Here is a 16724-nt window from a genome sequence, read left to right as displayed (position 1 = left end):
AACTGATAAATCCTGCATATATAACTCTTAAAAACATTGTTTCTTACCTCCAAACTAGAATCTTCCAAACTGACACCATCAATATTCTCTAACACTGTCAGTGAACTCCTCTGTGTGTGTGTGCGTGTGTGTGTGCGCGTGTGTTTAGTGGAGCGTTGCAAAACATTTGCTGGTGGGTGCAGCACTACTGCGGTGAGGTGGTGAAACCCTGGAACTGCAGCAAAAATGTCATTGAAAATTTGAATAATCCAAAATACATGACAACATGTTGGTGTGGGCCAGATATTAGACTGGTCCACTATTTGGAGATATGGGGCTCTAAAGCTCAATGAATTGTGATCTAGTCATGCAGTAACTTTAATTATAATACCTGACATTTCTATAATATCAATGTAATATATCACTGTTTCGGCCAAACACTGTATACGTGTGTGCTTGTGTGGGGTGACTCTTTTGAGAAGACTGTGTGTCTTTGTAGAATCGTCCAACACCTGAATAATGAGTGATATCCAGCATTAATTATACAATTATCCAGGTCACACTCTGATGACTCACCACTCTTTGTTGTTGTTGTTTTTTTTTTTTTAATCAGATACCAGTACACTGACTCACAAAGCATTGTCACAAACAATGATTCCATTCATCATTATATGCAGCAAGTCGGTGCTTGTATAAAAGCATGCAGAGGCAGTGACTTTGCTAATTGACAGGTCATCCTTTGTTGTTATTGTTCACAATCTAAACTTAACCTACATGCTGACAAAACTACAGATAATAAAGCTTCAGTCAGCGACTCATGAAGTAAATAATCTTCTATTGTCCACACATGTGGAAACGTGTCTGTGGTTTCTGGAGGCTAATTAAAAAACACAGCGTCTAAATCACAATAGAGATAATGGCGGTGGGTTCAGTGAGTGGTTTTCAATAATTTAACACGGCTATTGCATTTGGTCTGAAAAGACTCCTAGTGCATGTTTTTTTGGCTGCTGGAGCAGATCTGTAATTAGAAATTATATTTTATTTTTATGTAGCACATTGAGTTGCCCTTCTGTGTATGAAAGTGCTATATGAATAAAGTGGCCTTGCCTATAGATTCACCCTGTGAGCAGTTGGACAAATTCTTTAAAAAGAGGACAACAAAAAATTTGCTTGGCTTTTTGCGTGTTTTATAAACTGTAGACACCCCAGCTGCTTCTGCTCTCTCCCAGTATTTTTTTTCCTGTTCATGTTTATAATTCTGGACATTCTGTTTGTATTCCTTGCTACCAGATGGCCATACCATGTGCACATATTAAAAGTTAAGACACCATCAAAAAGGCTTCTGTAAACAATCTCTGAAGAGTCCACCTCCAATTACAAGCTTTGGTTATTGTTACTTTAATGTCCTTTTGTGCTCTTAAATGTTTAGCCTCCGTTTGTTCAGCACTGATTCTGTTTGTGCGGAGTTCAAAGATAATGGTTTGCCAGAAGGAAACTCGCACAACTGAAATCAAAACCTCCACTGCACAAGAGACAATTGCTCTCCATTTAAACAAATATTTGCATTGTCAAAGACTACTTACTGACATTTAACATTAGATATTTCTCTGCGGCTTTTATAACCCTTTTTCCAGTTAAGGTCCTTGATTAATAATTGCATTAATTTAATAAAATGATTTACACTTCAAAGTATGACGCTGTCTTAATCAGTCTAATTGGTATAAGTAATCTACTTTTATTGTACCTGTGATATTTATTTTTTTGTTTTTTCTTGATTAAAGCTCCCATAGAGTGGTCCTATTGCACATATTATGTTAGTTATAGAGGTCTACTTACATACATTAACTTGTTTTTATGGTCAAAAACCTCCTAGTTGCTGCAAACCAGCCGATAGAAATCTCTCTCTCTCCTGTTTTAACAATGTTTTTAAATGGCTTCGTAACCGCAGTCCCTTTTACACCTTTTGAATCGGAGTCGGACCCCGAGTTAGAAGACACTGTCACAAGTGAAACACCTCCACAAGGGACTTTCTTCTTCTGCGGTTCAATGTACACAACCAGATGTGCCTGTGCCCGGAGCAGGAGGATCTGCTGTTCAGGAGAAGTGATCCTTACATAACGATTCCAGGCTTTTTCAGACCTGTTTGTTTCAAAACTTTAGGTCTTCACGAACGAGGTAATGGTACAGATACACACCAAAAAAACAGCGTTAATTGGAACTTGGGCGCTTTAAAGGGACACTATGTAGTATTTATGGGTTTATATAACCCAAAATCCACTTTTTTATACATATTATGTGCTCCTGCATTGTCTAGTCGATTTATAATAGGTTTTATTTCATTTTCGTAGTGTTTCAAAAAGTCATGTAAAATAACACGGTCGCGGGCCGCGGTTGCATTGCCACTGTTAGCAGCAAGACGCCATGTTTCTACCGGAGCCTGTAAGGACAAACGCGAGAGAACAAATCAAGCGTCTCTTTACTTGTAGAGGAAGTCCCGCCTCCTCTCTCTCCACTTCTTCTGCTACGGCCGCGTTAGCTCGCCCTCTCCCTCTCCTCACGAACCTCATCTGCTGACACGGAAAAAGACGACGAGGACGACATTTGACCGGCTGCGGATACCGTATCGCTCAGGGAAGGGAGGGGGTGAGCAGAGCAGCAGTTCTTTGTTGTAAATTTCAGCCTCTCCTCTAGATGACACTATAAACTACTTACTTCACCTTTAAGTAGTAACATGGTTACAAACTTCCTTTACCGCTCAGTTAGGTTTCTAAAAGCATTAGGCTCATAGTAAATCTTCTCAGTTAAATAAAGTAATATACAGATGGATGTTGATGAAAGTTACTGGGTATGTAGGGGCCCAGGGAAAACATTGTTAGATCTCGTTGGTGATCCAGATTCTAACCAATCGTGTAAGGTTAACAATAGTTTTAAAAGATTTTTAACCTTACAAGATTGGGGTAGTGTACTGACTCTGACTCTACTTTCTTATTAAATCCCTGTTTGTGTGATGCATTAATTTATTTTCACCAGCTTGTTATGGATGAGATAGACAAGCTGTGAGTGTAAGGAAATCAGACAGTGGGCAGGGAAGCAGCTGTCAGTTTGTCACACTTAGCTAGTTAGCTTCAGTTCCAAGCTTGTCTGTTTCACTTGGCTGGTTAAATCCAGAAACACTGAAAAAATAGATACAGTATGATTGTGTTCAGTTGTTTTTTTCCATCCCTCTGTATTATACATTGGCTGCTAATCAGTGGTACCCTCCAGCATTCGCACACATGATGCAATTTCAGAGTAATATTTCTCATGAATTGAATATTTAGTGTTGGTAACGCTTTCTTTTACAGTCCCCTAATTACCTGGTATTTAGCTGGTAAATTCATGGTAACACTAAAGTGTTGCTAGGTAATTACCAAGGGTAATAAGATAAGTAAATACAGTGAAACCTTTGCCAAAATACTGGGTAATGCACGGTAATGTACTCGGTAAGTAAAGTAAAACTGTACTGTAAAAGAAAGCCAAGCTTGTTTCCATGTAATTACACACATTTTTAGGGTTAGGTTTGTTAGATTACCCCTTGGGTAAATGGCTAGTAATTAGGGGACTGTAGGTACCTGCTTATTACCAGTTTATAACCCAATAATACACTTACATTTACCATAGTTTTGCCATAGTTTAGCTGTACATACCTTCTTATTAACAGCAGTAATAACACGCTATAATTAACTATATAGTTACCAGGTAAATGCCCAGTATTTTGGCAACAGTTTCACTGTATTTACTTTCTTATTACATTGGTAATTACCTAGTAACACTTTGGTGTTACCATGAATTTACCAGGTAAATACCTGGTAATTAGGGGACTGTAAAAGAAAGCGTTACCTTAGTGTTTTTATACATGTTCTAAATGTCATGGAGTAATTTTCCGGGTGAAGCCAGTCAGGTAATAATCAGATACACACTGACAAGTGCAAAAAATAGAGGGGGAAAAGGAAGAAGAGAAACTACTTCTGACTGTAAGTTAATACATAAACAACTCATTTACATTTTCTAGTGGTCATAACGCTTACACCTGCAGAAAATAGTGATTTGGGACGGTCCCAGCAGGCTCACACATTGCCATTATTTATTTTAAAAGCAACAACATAGCACATGGTGCCAGAAATGTTTACTTCTTTTTCCCTGTAAGTGGCAAGAACATCCGCTAAAACTCTCACATTATCACATTTGATGTATCTAATGAAACACTGTGTTGATGGTTAAAGAACACACAGTCGTCAGATTGGTGCATCCGGTGATCATGTGAAGGTGACTGTATATGTCAACTTGCTAAGCACATGTGCTTGTTTGTTAGAAGTCGATCAAGGGGATGTCTACAGATAAAACAAATCTAGGAATAGTCTGTGTTTGAAAAGAGCTTAATGTATGCGTTTTCAATAAGAAAGGCCCCAAATCCCACTGCATTACTAAAAATCACCACTAATTAAATATTCAGCTGTTGCCTGGAGGCACATGAGGTCTAATGGAAAGAGAAATGTAGAATATCTGCAAGTCCATTTACAAGAACAAATTAAGCTGATGTCAGTAAAGACATCTGTGGTTTTTATGTATCTTAGATATATGTCAAAGTGTTAATATCTCATTTTAAGTTGTTGAGTTATAGTTTGTGACACAGTGTTTCCACTGTTAAAAATCGTCAAACAAGTGTCGGTAAAACAGCAGCTCCACTTTACCTCAGTGAAATTCTGCTTTGGAAAAACTGTGACACAATAGTGCAACATATGATTTTGTGGCAAAAAAATTATTCCTAAATAAACAAATAAAAAAATATATACATATATAAAACAGACTAACCTTCACCATGGTGCATTGTGCTGTGAGGTTACAGAACAGGGAATGAGGAGAAGGCTTGAGATGTGTGCGGTGGGTTTACCTCCCACACTGCAATCCATAAAGGATTCTGGTTTATATTTGGAGCTGTTGCAAGATTGCTGGCATTACGAAGAAGTGACCTGATTTGATTCATATCTCATTAATCTTTCTCTCACCCCCTCTCTCTCTCTGTCTGTCTTTCTTTATTCTCACTCTCAAGAATAGAATACATGCCAACCTTCCTCTGTGGCTACAACTTTCCAATCTCTCATCATCCTTCCCAACATGGCATGCAGAAAGCCAAAACCTCTGTCAGTCACTCTTCACTAAAAAGTTAATAATCAGCACGCACTCAAGCATTAACTGAGTGAAGACAGCTCCGGGCGAGACCCCTTCTTAACTCTCCTCACATTTCAAGTAAGGCTCTGAATGTGTTTGTGAGCGCTCAAGACAGGAAATGTTTGCTGACCGAGGAAAGGGAGCAGAAGGAAATCAGAAGCAGCTACACCAGACCTATTTTAGGGGACTTTAGCACCACTAGAATTTTCTGTAGTCCTGCTGAATAATTCAATCTGCTTTTTTTTTTGCTAATTTATGATACAGAAAAATATGATACAAGCTTTAGGATCATAGTGCTCATGAAGAGGGAAGAGAGTAGGACCCAGGAAACTTTAAACATACTGTATACAAGCTTCATGTCCTGTCGATCTAAAATATACATATGAAATAATCAACAAGTAATTGTACTAATTGTGAAATCACGTGAAGGCAGATAATGCCAAGCTTTGTTATGTTGCTTATTACACTGTAATACTAGATTAGATCGGTAACATTTATGTTTTACCCAATTGGCAAATGATTGACATTTTTCTTACATACGTCTTAACACAATGTCGGATTTGCGCTCAGGTTCCCCCCATGGTTGGTAAACAGTATTGCTTTTTTTTTTTTTTTTTTACAATTGTCGTAAAAAAATACAGGACAAGCCAACAGTACCAGTGAACTCTGAGTAAGACCTCTAATGAGCAAACAAGCAAGTCTTCAGACCAAGTATGGTTGCCTGTGTCAAAGCATTATATTCAAAACTAACCCTGAAAAAATAAAAACATATTGTGTTTTCAACCAAGATAACCTTTTGCTCATTACATACACATTGTTTGAATCACTTGATTTAATGGACAAGAGGACGAGACACATTCAATAAGACATCCTGACACACATCAAGCTCAAATGTATGAGGTTCGACGACACGCAAACAGTTTGCTTGGGGTCGCATGCCATTTAAGCACAATGTGCTTTTTGTGGCACAGACCCGAAAGTCACATAGTGGCACGTGGCAGGTGATGCACACCTGCTCAGACTTTGACAGAGGTGTCATTCACCCTGCTCTAATTCCATGTACCATCAAAATAATCTCAGAGAGATTATTTGAAGGTTGAAATCCCACGTTGTGTCACTTCAAGAGAGTATTTGACAATGACAGTCAAAAGAGCTTCAGTGTGAGTTGTCACACATATGCAGATAAGTTCGGTCACTGCACTGTATGTGTGTGTGTGTCCGTCCATGAGATCTGAACTACATCAGCAAGACGGCTGCAGTATTTATGAGGCGTATGAGTATCGATTCGCTGTGTCATGCAAATAGATCGGTCTTTTGTTTCAGTGGCTGCCAATATTAATTTCCATTGGTTTCCTTTAAGTGATCTGATGGTGGATCCTTGGGGACAGTTTGTGGGAAACGGAGGGGAAAAAAAAGAAAAGAAGTTGATGTAACTGCACCCTGTTGTAAGGATTATTGTGCTATTGTGTTTTTCACAGCTACAATTGCAACAATTACAGTAAAAACAATATGATTTATGTGGCTGTTCTTAATATAAATATAATCAAATGACCCCACACACTGTCATTAGTCTAACTTAAACTGTGCTGCTTCTACACAGCCATATAACATAAAAGAAAAGTATATTTACTTTATTTTACTAAGCTCCCATTTATATGTTGCAGCAACATCAAATATCTATGTTGTACATATAGGGTCAAGAAATATGAATTAATCACATTACATAATGATGTTTTTGTTAACTGAGGGACTTTGATAACGTATGTATTGCAGTATAATTGCTCTCACAAATCCTATTTATTTACTTACTTATTTTTATGTATTTATACACAGATAGAGTTAGCTAATATTTAAGGTGTTGTATTAGGCATACGTTATTCTGTATTCCCTAAACTCGAAATATATTCAGAAATGTTGCAGCTCTTGCTCCTCATTTGTCTAAAGTCCCACTAATCTGGCTCATGTTTTAGTTTTCTCTGCCAGACAAAGAGGCAGCTGACAGTTGAGGACAAAATATGACAGTACAATTTTTATTTTTTGAAATTGCATTCTTTCCATAATCTCATTTTTCCTTATCGCTTTTGATCTAATTCCTTCACTGCACCACATAAATCCAATATCCTTGCTTTCATTGTCAGTGTCAGGACGCATTGTTTTGCTTTGTAAATCAACTTAATCTTTTCTGCCTCCACAGTTTGGAATCAGCTCTGCTGATTCATTGTTTACGTCTTTTCAAGGTTCAGTTTGTTGAAAAGAAGAAAGAGTAAATAGTGAAATAAGACAGAAGGATTCCTCATCCAAGACAATGTCATTCACAAATTTAAAGTCTGCCGCATATTTTAGTTGATCGTGTTGTCAGAGCTTCTTCACATTGAAACAGTATTGTCGAAAAAATAAAACGGCACCATAAATAATTGTGAGCGTTATTATTAAAGCTTTTGTCTGACAGGGTTTGTGGAATATGGGATAGATAAAACGTGTTTCCTGAGATTGTACCAAATAACAGCATGTATTTCAGATGTGATTTTCAGCTGGGTGTTCGATCCCTGTCACATTCATCTGGTCCCCTGCTTGAAAACAATTTATTTCTCCTCCCTCAGGCTTTGGCTGCTTGGATTTTGAATTTCATAATTGAAGAATTAATGGAGTCATTAATCAAGCAATTAATCAGTAGTTATGATAATAGCCTGACATTCATAAGTGAAGAGCTTTCCTTTTCAGATTAACATATTGCATGGAAGCAGAAAATGCCATAATCCCACAGCCTCATTCACTTAGCATTGATTATGTTCAGAAATCAGCTGCCATGTTGGTACTGTTACATGCATAAGTGAGACTGCAGGTTGTGAGGTTCAACTACAGTTCCATTTTTTTGTTTTGTTTTGTTTTTTCATGTGTTCTGTATTTCTCAAACATTTTAAGATCCAGTACTAGGTCCAAGTGTAATAATTCAGTTTACCTAAAATGTCGTTGATGGCTGCTGATGCTGATAATCTTTGACCAGCAGAGTGAATTATGTTTGTTGTCCATGTTATTTACTCTTGTGATATTTTTTTTTATCTATTATTTGCAAACATTATCAAATGCAGCATAAGTAGCGTTAAAAAAAGAAAAACTTTCTCAATGCCTGTTGCAAAATAAGCTTACCTACAGTACATTGCCAAACTTACTACTACTATTGCTCAGAATTAATATTTTAATAACTTCTTTTGTCTGTTCAGCACAAAATGTAAACAAAATCCTTGGGAATGATTATGAACTTAAAAGCAACTCTGGTGCCACAATACCTCTAGCACTGGAACGTAAAGGTACAGTGTGTGAAATTAAGCAACATGTATTAGTGAAGTTGCATGTTGCAGTCGAACATTCCTCACCTCACCATTCCTGTTAAGTGTGTATAGCCTTCAGTTAGCATCAAAAATGAAAGGATGTTTAGTTTGTCCATGTTGGGCTATTGTACACATAGTAGTCCAAAATGACAGCCTCTGTTGAGCTGATCCAGGTATAAATCTCAAAAGCTAAAGTGCACTAAGATTGTGCATTAAGTATAATTATTTTACCTCACATTTCTGCCAAATGAAACTCATTTGACCTTTTACCATGTTGCACACTGGACCTTTAACACGAACACTTGCTGGAGATACTGCAACACTGTCTTGGCCCAAAAAAATTGACAACGTGCATAAATTGAGCACTGATCTATAAATATAGCGACACTAAAAATATGAAAAGTTCACACTAATATTATATCCACCGTATCCTAAAGTCAGTTTACAATTAGTTAGTGTGGTCAATTAGAGTTAAGTAATGTATGAACCACAAGAGCAGTGTTTACACGCTCCAGTACCAATGGTACTAATGCACAGTATGTGTTATTTCATTTGCAGCAATTATCAGTTAAATGTATTCTGATTATTTGTACTTTTTTTTTTAGTCCAATATAGCAGAAGTTTGTGAATCTGTGTTCTAATCTCAACGTGATAGTGAGTGAAAAGTGACTCAGTGACAAAGCCGTTTACCACCTCTTCCCAGCCATGTTTCTGAGAGTTTAGAAGTAATCTGGCTATAAATTAAAACTTCTGCGGTGTGTGTGTGACAGCCATTTACCTTCATTACATGTTGGGGATTTACTGTGTCTTTCAACAACATATGTGGCTCAGGAGATCGATGATTTTCCAACACATTCAAAACAGCTCAGGTCAGGAGGTTTATTGACCCAGAATGCTTCCCTGTATTTCACAAAACAATACACTCAGACAGTTTCCTGTGCCAGTGATTAAAAAAAAATCAAAAAATAATAATAATAATAATAATAATAATAAAATGTACACAATGATATAGTATATTCAAATAGTAATTACATTCTCAGCATTCAAATACCTCAGTAATTAAAGTATGTGGAATGGCTTGCAGTGGAAAGTGCATGAACACATTACATCCCTGTGATTCTTTATTTCTAAAGATTATATAAATTGATTAAGAAACCACTTTTTGCTCAAGTGTCAACAACATTATCTGGTGTGACACGCGAGTTCACAAACAAATTCCCTTGGTGGTATTTGTCCTTGCTTTTCTGACATTCCAGCTGCATACACACATTCCTTGAGGAACTGTGAGTTATCAGACATCTCCAGATATCTTGACTCCATCTTAAGACTTAAGGTAGCATCATGGTGAGCTTCCATATTATTAATGCCCCCCCCCCCAATATAAATCACAAGACACAACAGTCACTGCTGCTTTTCTTCCCTCCCTCCTCCTGCAGAAGTACACCACATAAGTTGGCAGCTTCATTGTGATTTAGTTATGTGAGTGAGATTGCGAGTGCAAGGACAGTGTGCCCAGAAACAGAATGGGATATAAGGCACCCAATCATTACGTATGTTCATGTGTATAGGTGTTTGCGTATTAGAGTGTGTGTATCAAATCTTAAGAATACAGTTTGGTGTACATGTTCAAATTTGACTATTTTGCAAATTAATTGTATAGCACTGTTTATCCCTGAGTATTTAACCATACATTTGACTGTTTTATGTATTTTCTCTCATTTCATTTCAGTTGGCCCAAAACCTCTTTCCAAAGAGTGGGAGACCCGTCAACGAATTATGAATGTTAAACAATATGACCTCCTCTCAGCAGCAGCAGATGATGCGAGGTCCTAGGTGGAACCGGGCCTTGTCCGACCCTTTGCTTGTGCTGCTTCTGGCCCTCCAGCTGCTCGTGGTGGCAGGGCTGGTACGTGCTCAGACGTGCCCCTCCGTCTGCTCCTGTAGTAACCAGTTCAGCAAAGTCATCTGCACCCGCCGAGGCCTGCGGGATGTCCCTGATGGAATATCTACTAATACACGCTACCTGAATCTGCAGGAAAATCTCATTCAGGTCATAAAGGTGGACAGCTTCAAGCATCTAAGACATCTGGAGATCCTGCAGCTGAGCAAAAACCACATACGGAAAATTGAACTGGGGGCCTTCAATGGACTGGCCAGCCTCAATACCTTGGAGCTTTTTGATAACCGCCTCACCACCATCCCAAACGGGGCATTTGAGTACCTGTCTAAACTAAAGGAGCTTTGGCTGAGGAATAACCCCATAGAGAGCATTCCCTCCTATGCTTTCAACAGAGTGCCATCATTACGCCGGTTGGACCTTGGGGAGCTTAAAAGGCTCTCCTATATTTCTGAGGGCGCCTTTGAAGGGCTGAGCAATCTGCGCTACTTAAATCTTGGGATGTGCAATCTGAAGGAAATTCCCAACCTTATTCCCCTGGTGAAGCTGGATGAACTGGAGATGTCAGGGAACCAGCTATCTGTCATCCGGCCTGGCTCTTTTAAAGGGCTCATCCACTTACAAAAGCTATGGATGATGCATGCACAGATCCAGACCATCGAAAGAAACTCTTTCGATGACCTGCAGTCACTAGTGGAGCTCAATCTAGCCCACAACAACCTCACCCTCTTGCCCCATGATCTCTTCACTCCTTTACATCACCTCGAGAGGGTGCACTTGCACCACAACCCATGGAATTGTAACTGTGACATTCTCTGGCTAAGCTGGTGGCTTAAGGAGATGGTACCTGCAAACACTAGCTGCTGCGCACGCTGCAGCTCACCTACCCATCACAAAGGGCGATACATCGGCGAGTTGGACCAGAACTACTTTCACTGTTATGCTCCTGTTATTGTGGAGCCTCCTGCAGACCTAAATGTGACAGAGGGAAGCCCTGCAGAGTTAAAATGCAAAGCCAGTTCTTTGACCTCTGTGAGCTGGATCACACCCAATGGTTCCATCATGACGCATGGTGCGTACAAGGTCAGACTCTCAGTGCTGAATGATGGCACTCTGAACTTCACAAACGTTACCATGCAGGACACAGGCACATATATATGTATGGTCAGTAATTCTGCAGGTAACACAACAGCATCTGCCACGCTCAATGTGTCCTCCACAGAGAACAGCAGCTTCAGCTACTTCACCACAGTAACAGTGGAGACCATAGAAACACCACACAATGAAGGCTTCACCACTATTGTGCAACAGAAGGTGGGCCCCACCCCCTCTGCTGGTATGTGGGAGTCTGTTTCAGCGACCTCTACAACAACCACCACATTTCGGACCCCACTCTCCACCCGTGCCACAGAGAAGACATACACAATCCCTGTCACGGAGCTGGGTGGGGAGGGTTCACTTAACGGCTTGGATGAGGTGATGAAGACAACCAAGATCATAATTGGCTGCTTTGTTGCAATCACACTTATGGCAGCTGTCATGCTGATTATCTTCTACAAGATGCGCAAACAGCACCACCAGCAGAATCACCACGCACCCACGCGCACTATTGAGATCATCAATGTGGATGAGGACTGTGTTACAGGAGGCCCAGGCATGGAGGGCCACCTGACTCTGCCTCCTCTTGAGCATGAGCACCTCAACCACTATAACACCTACAAGACTGCATACAACCATGCCTCTACTATCAACTCCATACACAGCTCAGCGCACGAACCTTTGTTAATCCGGGCCAGCTCAAAAGACAATGTACAAGAGACCCAAATCTAATATGTTTGTTTTTTTCTTTCTTTTCAAATTCAGTCATTATGAAACTGATGGAATTGCATAAAACACTACTGACAGGACAGTAACTCATAAGTGGTTGTGATGATTATGGCCCAAACATGGAGAAAAAGACTCATGTTTGGCAAGTCCAGTGACTGGTGATGTTAATTAAATGACTTTGGAAATTAGGGTATGTCTACTGTTTCAAAAAGTGTCTTTACAAAACAGAAGTTATTTATTTAAGAAAAAAAATGTTGTGGTTAAATCAAGAAAATTGTATTCTGCAATTATTTTTTCAGCACTAAATTCACATTTTATTTAATTTTTGTTTGTTTCTCTCTCTAATTCCTCAGAGTTGGTTTACTAATATGTTTTCATAATCTGTTTGAAGTCATCTGTCTATGGAAATCTCTTGATGCTTTTATTTGGTAGACTGCAGACTTTGGATCAGATGAGATAGTAGCCTCGTATTTCCCCATGTATGAAAGGAATCTAGAGCACATTAGCGATTTTCTCCAGCTGTGGATTGAACGATGAAATCTTTGTGACCATCTGTAAGTGGAATGAATTAAACACACATATTTTACAATGATTGGCAGAATTGTCAAAGATGGAATCTGATCAGACTTCACTGTTTAATTACGTCTCTTACACATTAGGCACACTGATCTGTCATCAGTAGACTCCTTAATGAATGAAACATGTACTGCGTGCTGTTGTACAAGCTAAGGCTCACCATTAGAAGTGCATTTTTATCCAATTAAATTCTATAGATTAATGATGAAAGAAACACGTTTGTCTTTGTGTGCCTAATTTATATGCAAATATAATTTGACTCAAATCCCATGAGAGACATGATTCTTATAAAAGGCAAGGTTAATTGTATTAAACATATTTTTTCTTCACTGGCGGTTGTCATACAGAAGCAGCATTAACGAGAATCAACATAGTTGTTTTTGAAAATACCAATAAAGATGAAAAGATCAGAGATGTGAAAAGATGTAGATTATCTCAACTTCTGGTGATGGATTACAACTGTTAAAGGTTTTGCAGTGTATAATGACCTCCCCTTTAACTTGCAGCGCTTTGTACAGCTGCATGTGAAGATGACCGCTTTGAAGCCACCTTTTTCATGCGGGGACTACTTCCCTCATCTGCAGTACTACAGGATAAAATGCTGTCAGAAGCATACTGATAAGCTGAAGAAAGAGCGCAAACCCTTTATACAGCTGTCTGAGCACACCGTCTGTCATCTGTGTGCCATATTTCTACATGGCAGTCCCAGATTCACACCCTGCCCCTGCCAACATTAAGACTTGGCCCTGAGCTGTTGGCCTTATGCTGCAAGAGGCTTTGGGGGTGAATGTGTGGGATCGGGCATCAACCAGATGTTTGGGTTGCATCTGTCTCTCCCCCTCCAATTTCCATTTTAATTGATGTGAACATGGGCTTTGGATGGATACAGCTTTTAAAGGTGCCGATACCCTGAAAACCATTTCAAAGTCCTAACCGTTAATGGACCATAGGCACCAGAAACGTACAGGTTATAAGCAGGCATTTGTCAGGTTCCACAGGTTTTCTTTGAGCAAAACAAGAGCAGCTTTCGCTCCTCTGAGATATACAAAAGGTCAGTTTTTTTTCTTTGTTTTTTTAACAATATATTGTAAGGAATACTATAAAGGGGATTTACCTCATACGGACTGCAGGTACAGACTGTGGCATGATCTTTCACCTAAAATTTAGACCGGGTGATGAGTTCCAACTGTCAGCTCTACTGTTCTCCACTGTTTATTTGTATGTTCAGTTCAGTCTCATTTCCAACAGAAGGTACAGCTCTGTTCAGTTCAGTAGGTAATGCAGTTATTTGCATCTTGATTGTCAAAAGTTGTGAAGGGTACCTCAACAGATGTGTAGCATACAACCTTTCTGTTGGGTGGTCCAACACCCAAAGAGTGAAGCTAGAAGCACTGCAGTCTATTGATTAGGCAATTGAAAATTGTCACATTCCGGTGACAAAAGAAATGGTGGGAAAAGAAATAACAAACAAAAAAAACATGCAATTTTACTGCCATCTGTGTTTCTTTTTTAATGATTACTGTCACTGCACATAAGTGTTTCCTGTGTCACATTTTTTCACACAGTATTAATGCAAGGGAGATCATAGTTTACCTTTCCAAACTGAAACTGTAGCGAGCTGAACTGCACCTGGAGGAAACATAGCTTTTGATTCATATTTTCACCAAAATATGGCTTGACAACACCGAATCTGATCATAGGTGGAAACTATCCCATGAGGTCTGCACCCCAAACTTCTACAAGTACAGCTTTACTTGATACATATATGTTCACAAATAACTAAATACAAAGTACGTGCAAATGTACCCGTTATGACCACCTTTCAAGCCGACATGAGCTGAGTGCCATCTGCTCAAAATATAAAACATAAAAGGACAAAAAAACAAAAGACCATACATCCTAAAGCCCATTGTGTTCGCACATTTCAAGTATGAGTGAGAATAAATGAAGAACCCTTGCATGTTAAGGGTTGCAAATTTAAAAAAAAAAGAAAAGAAAAGGAGATAATGATCTAAAGCTGTACTCCCACAGGACAATTACTATCCTCCTGTGATACAATAATTGCCGTTACCTATGTTAATAATCCATGTCTGCAATATGTTAAGCCAAACTCAAATGACCTACATTTTTTTCATTTTGCCCAGTGCATAATATGAATCTGAACTCTTTAATAATTTATTTTATTCCAGTACTTTTCCCTCCATCTTCTAGTTTAATACTTATGTAGTGGAAATTATCAATGGGACATATATAAACCCATGGGGAGCAATGTGGAGAGCTATTCTATTTACTCTGTATGGAAAGCCACTGTATGCTGCCATATAATTAATTCTGGAGCTGGATTTGGCCAGTAATTTTAAATACAAAACATTTTATTTAATTTTGTTTATTAACATTGAATTTGCACAGATGTGGAGGATATGAATAATACAAGGTCCCCCTGTGATTGTAGTCTGGACCAATGAGATCATTTCGCCACCAGGACACTATTTATCCAAATGCACTTCAGTGGAGTCTGATACTTTTATGAACCATAAAACCTGGATGTGTGTCATTTAGTCTGTGTTTGAGCTTCTACAGTGGTGGGACATGGATCACAATTTAACTCAGTTGACATAAGAGAGTGTAACCATCTTCTTCTTCTTTATTTTTTTTAGTTGGAGGTAAATTGTCTGAAAATTTAAATGGTAAATTAGTTCCATTTTAGTCGGGCTGTCTCATGTATGTAAGATATCTAAATATTTTTGATCAAAATCCTTTTTGTTTCCCTTTTATTTATTTATTATTTTTCTGAGAGGGAATGCTGTTCTAGTGGTAGATTTATATATATATAAAAAAAAACATTTTAACAATAAAACAAAACAAAAACAAAAGTTTTTAAATTTTGATTTTACATGTGCCAAACTGTTCTAAAAGTGAAAAGGAGAAACATGCTGTAAAAGAGTAAGATATTAATTTTCATGCAAGCATTTTCATGACCTTTAAAAGATATGGGGATCGATTATAGAGACCAGAGTTTGTAGTTCATACACAAAATATGGTGAAAATAAAATATTGTTGTTTTTTCTGTATTGTCTGATTCTTGTTTTCATCTCCCATCCACAAGAGGACAGATATTAAGGTAGTATTTCAATCACAGAGCTTTACTGGAGTTCATAATAAACACAAACATTCACACGTTAAATATCTGCAAACAATTTTTCTGAGACTTTTAAACCTCATTGTTTCATACATTTGATTGTGGTATTGATCATCACATTTTTAATTATCTTTTTAAAAAAATGTGCAGGAACATACCAACATGCAGGATCTTAACAAGGCCATAACAGTGTGTTATAAGACATAAACATATACTCACACATACATTCAATGTGAGATTATCTGCAAACATCTTACAGTGTCGTACTGGATATGATATTCTACATAAAACACTTAACCTGCTCTTTATAACATTTCAATTGAAATAATAGACACAGTGAGTACATGTGTGCTTTATTTAACACCAGAACTATTACTTTGAGAGGACAAGTCTTCATTAATTTTTAAAATTAAGTAGGCTTGAAGAAGTAAATTAAGAATAAGTAATGCAGTGACACAAATAGCTCTGATAATGCCATGGGGCCAACTTCCTCCCCTGACAAATTCAGCAGACAATAAAGTGCAGCCAAGGGCCTTTATTCTTACTCTTTTATGGTCTGTATTATCAACTACAATCCAGTCATTATTTTATCAGCATTCATGGCCTACTGTTCCCCACTCGATAATTAGGCAAATTACAATGACATTGTGATCATCATGTGATCAAGCCATCATATCACGAAGGAAAAGACAACACGTGGACCCAGATTAATTAGGCCATATCTTCCATTGGGCAATGTGCACGGAGGAAACAATATGTCACCACACTT

The 16724-nt window shown here is 38.3% G+C and overlaps 1 protein-coding gene across 1 annotated transcript; it reads left to right on the top strand.

Moving 5' to 3' along the window:
* Positions 1-10296: 10296 nt before the first annotated feature.
* On the top strand, positions 10297-12243 carry LOC310930825 (leucine-rich repeat-containing protein 4C-like; the record flags this gene model as incomplete). The annotated part of the gene is made up of 1 exon (XM_083893876.1): positions 10297-12243. The coding sequence occupies one exon, from the start codon at positions 10297-10299 to the stop codon at positions 12241-12243; it is 1947 nt and encodes a 648-aa protein (XP_083750002.1).
* Positions 12244-16724: the final 4481 nt, after the last annotated feature.

The sequence above is a fragment of the Microchirus variegatus genome, assembly GCF_963457635.1.
Source record: "Microchirus variegatus genome assembly, chromosome: 8".
Classification (NCBI taxonomy): Eukaryota; Metazoa; Chordata; class Actinopteri; order Pleuronectiformes; family Soleidae; genus Microchirus; species Microchirus variegatus.
Note: the sequence above shows the minus strand (reverse complement) of the source record. Positions and strands in the feature narration are given on the sequence as shown.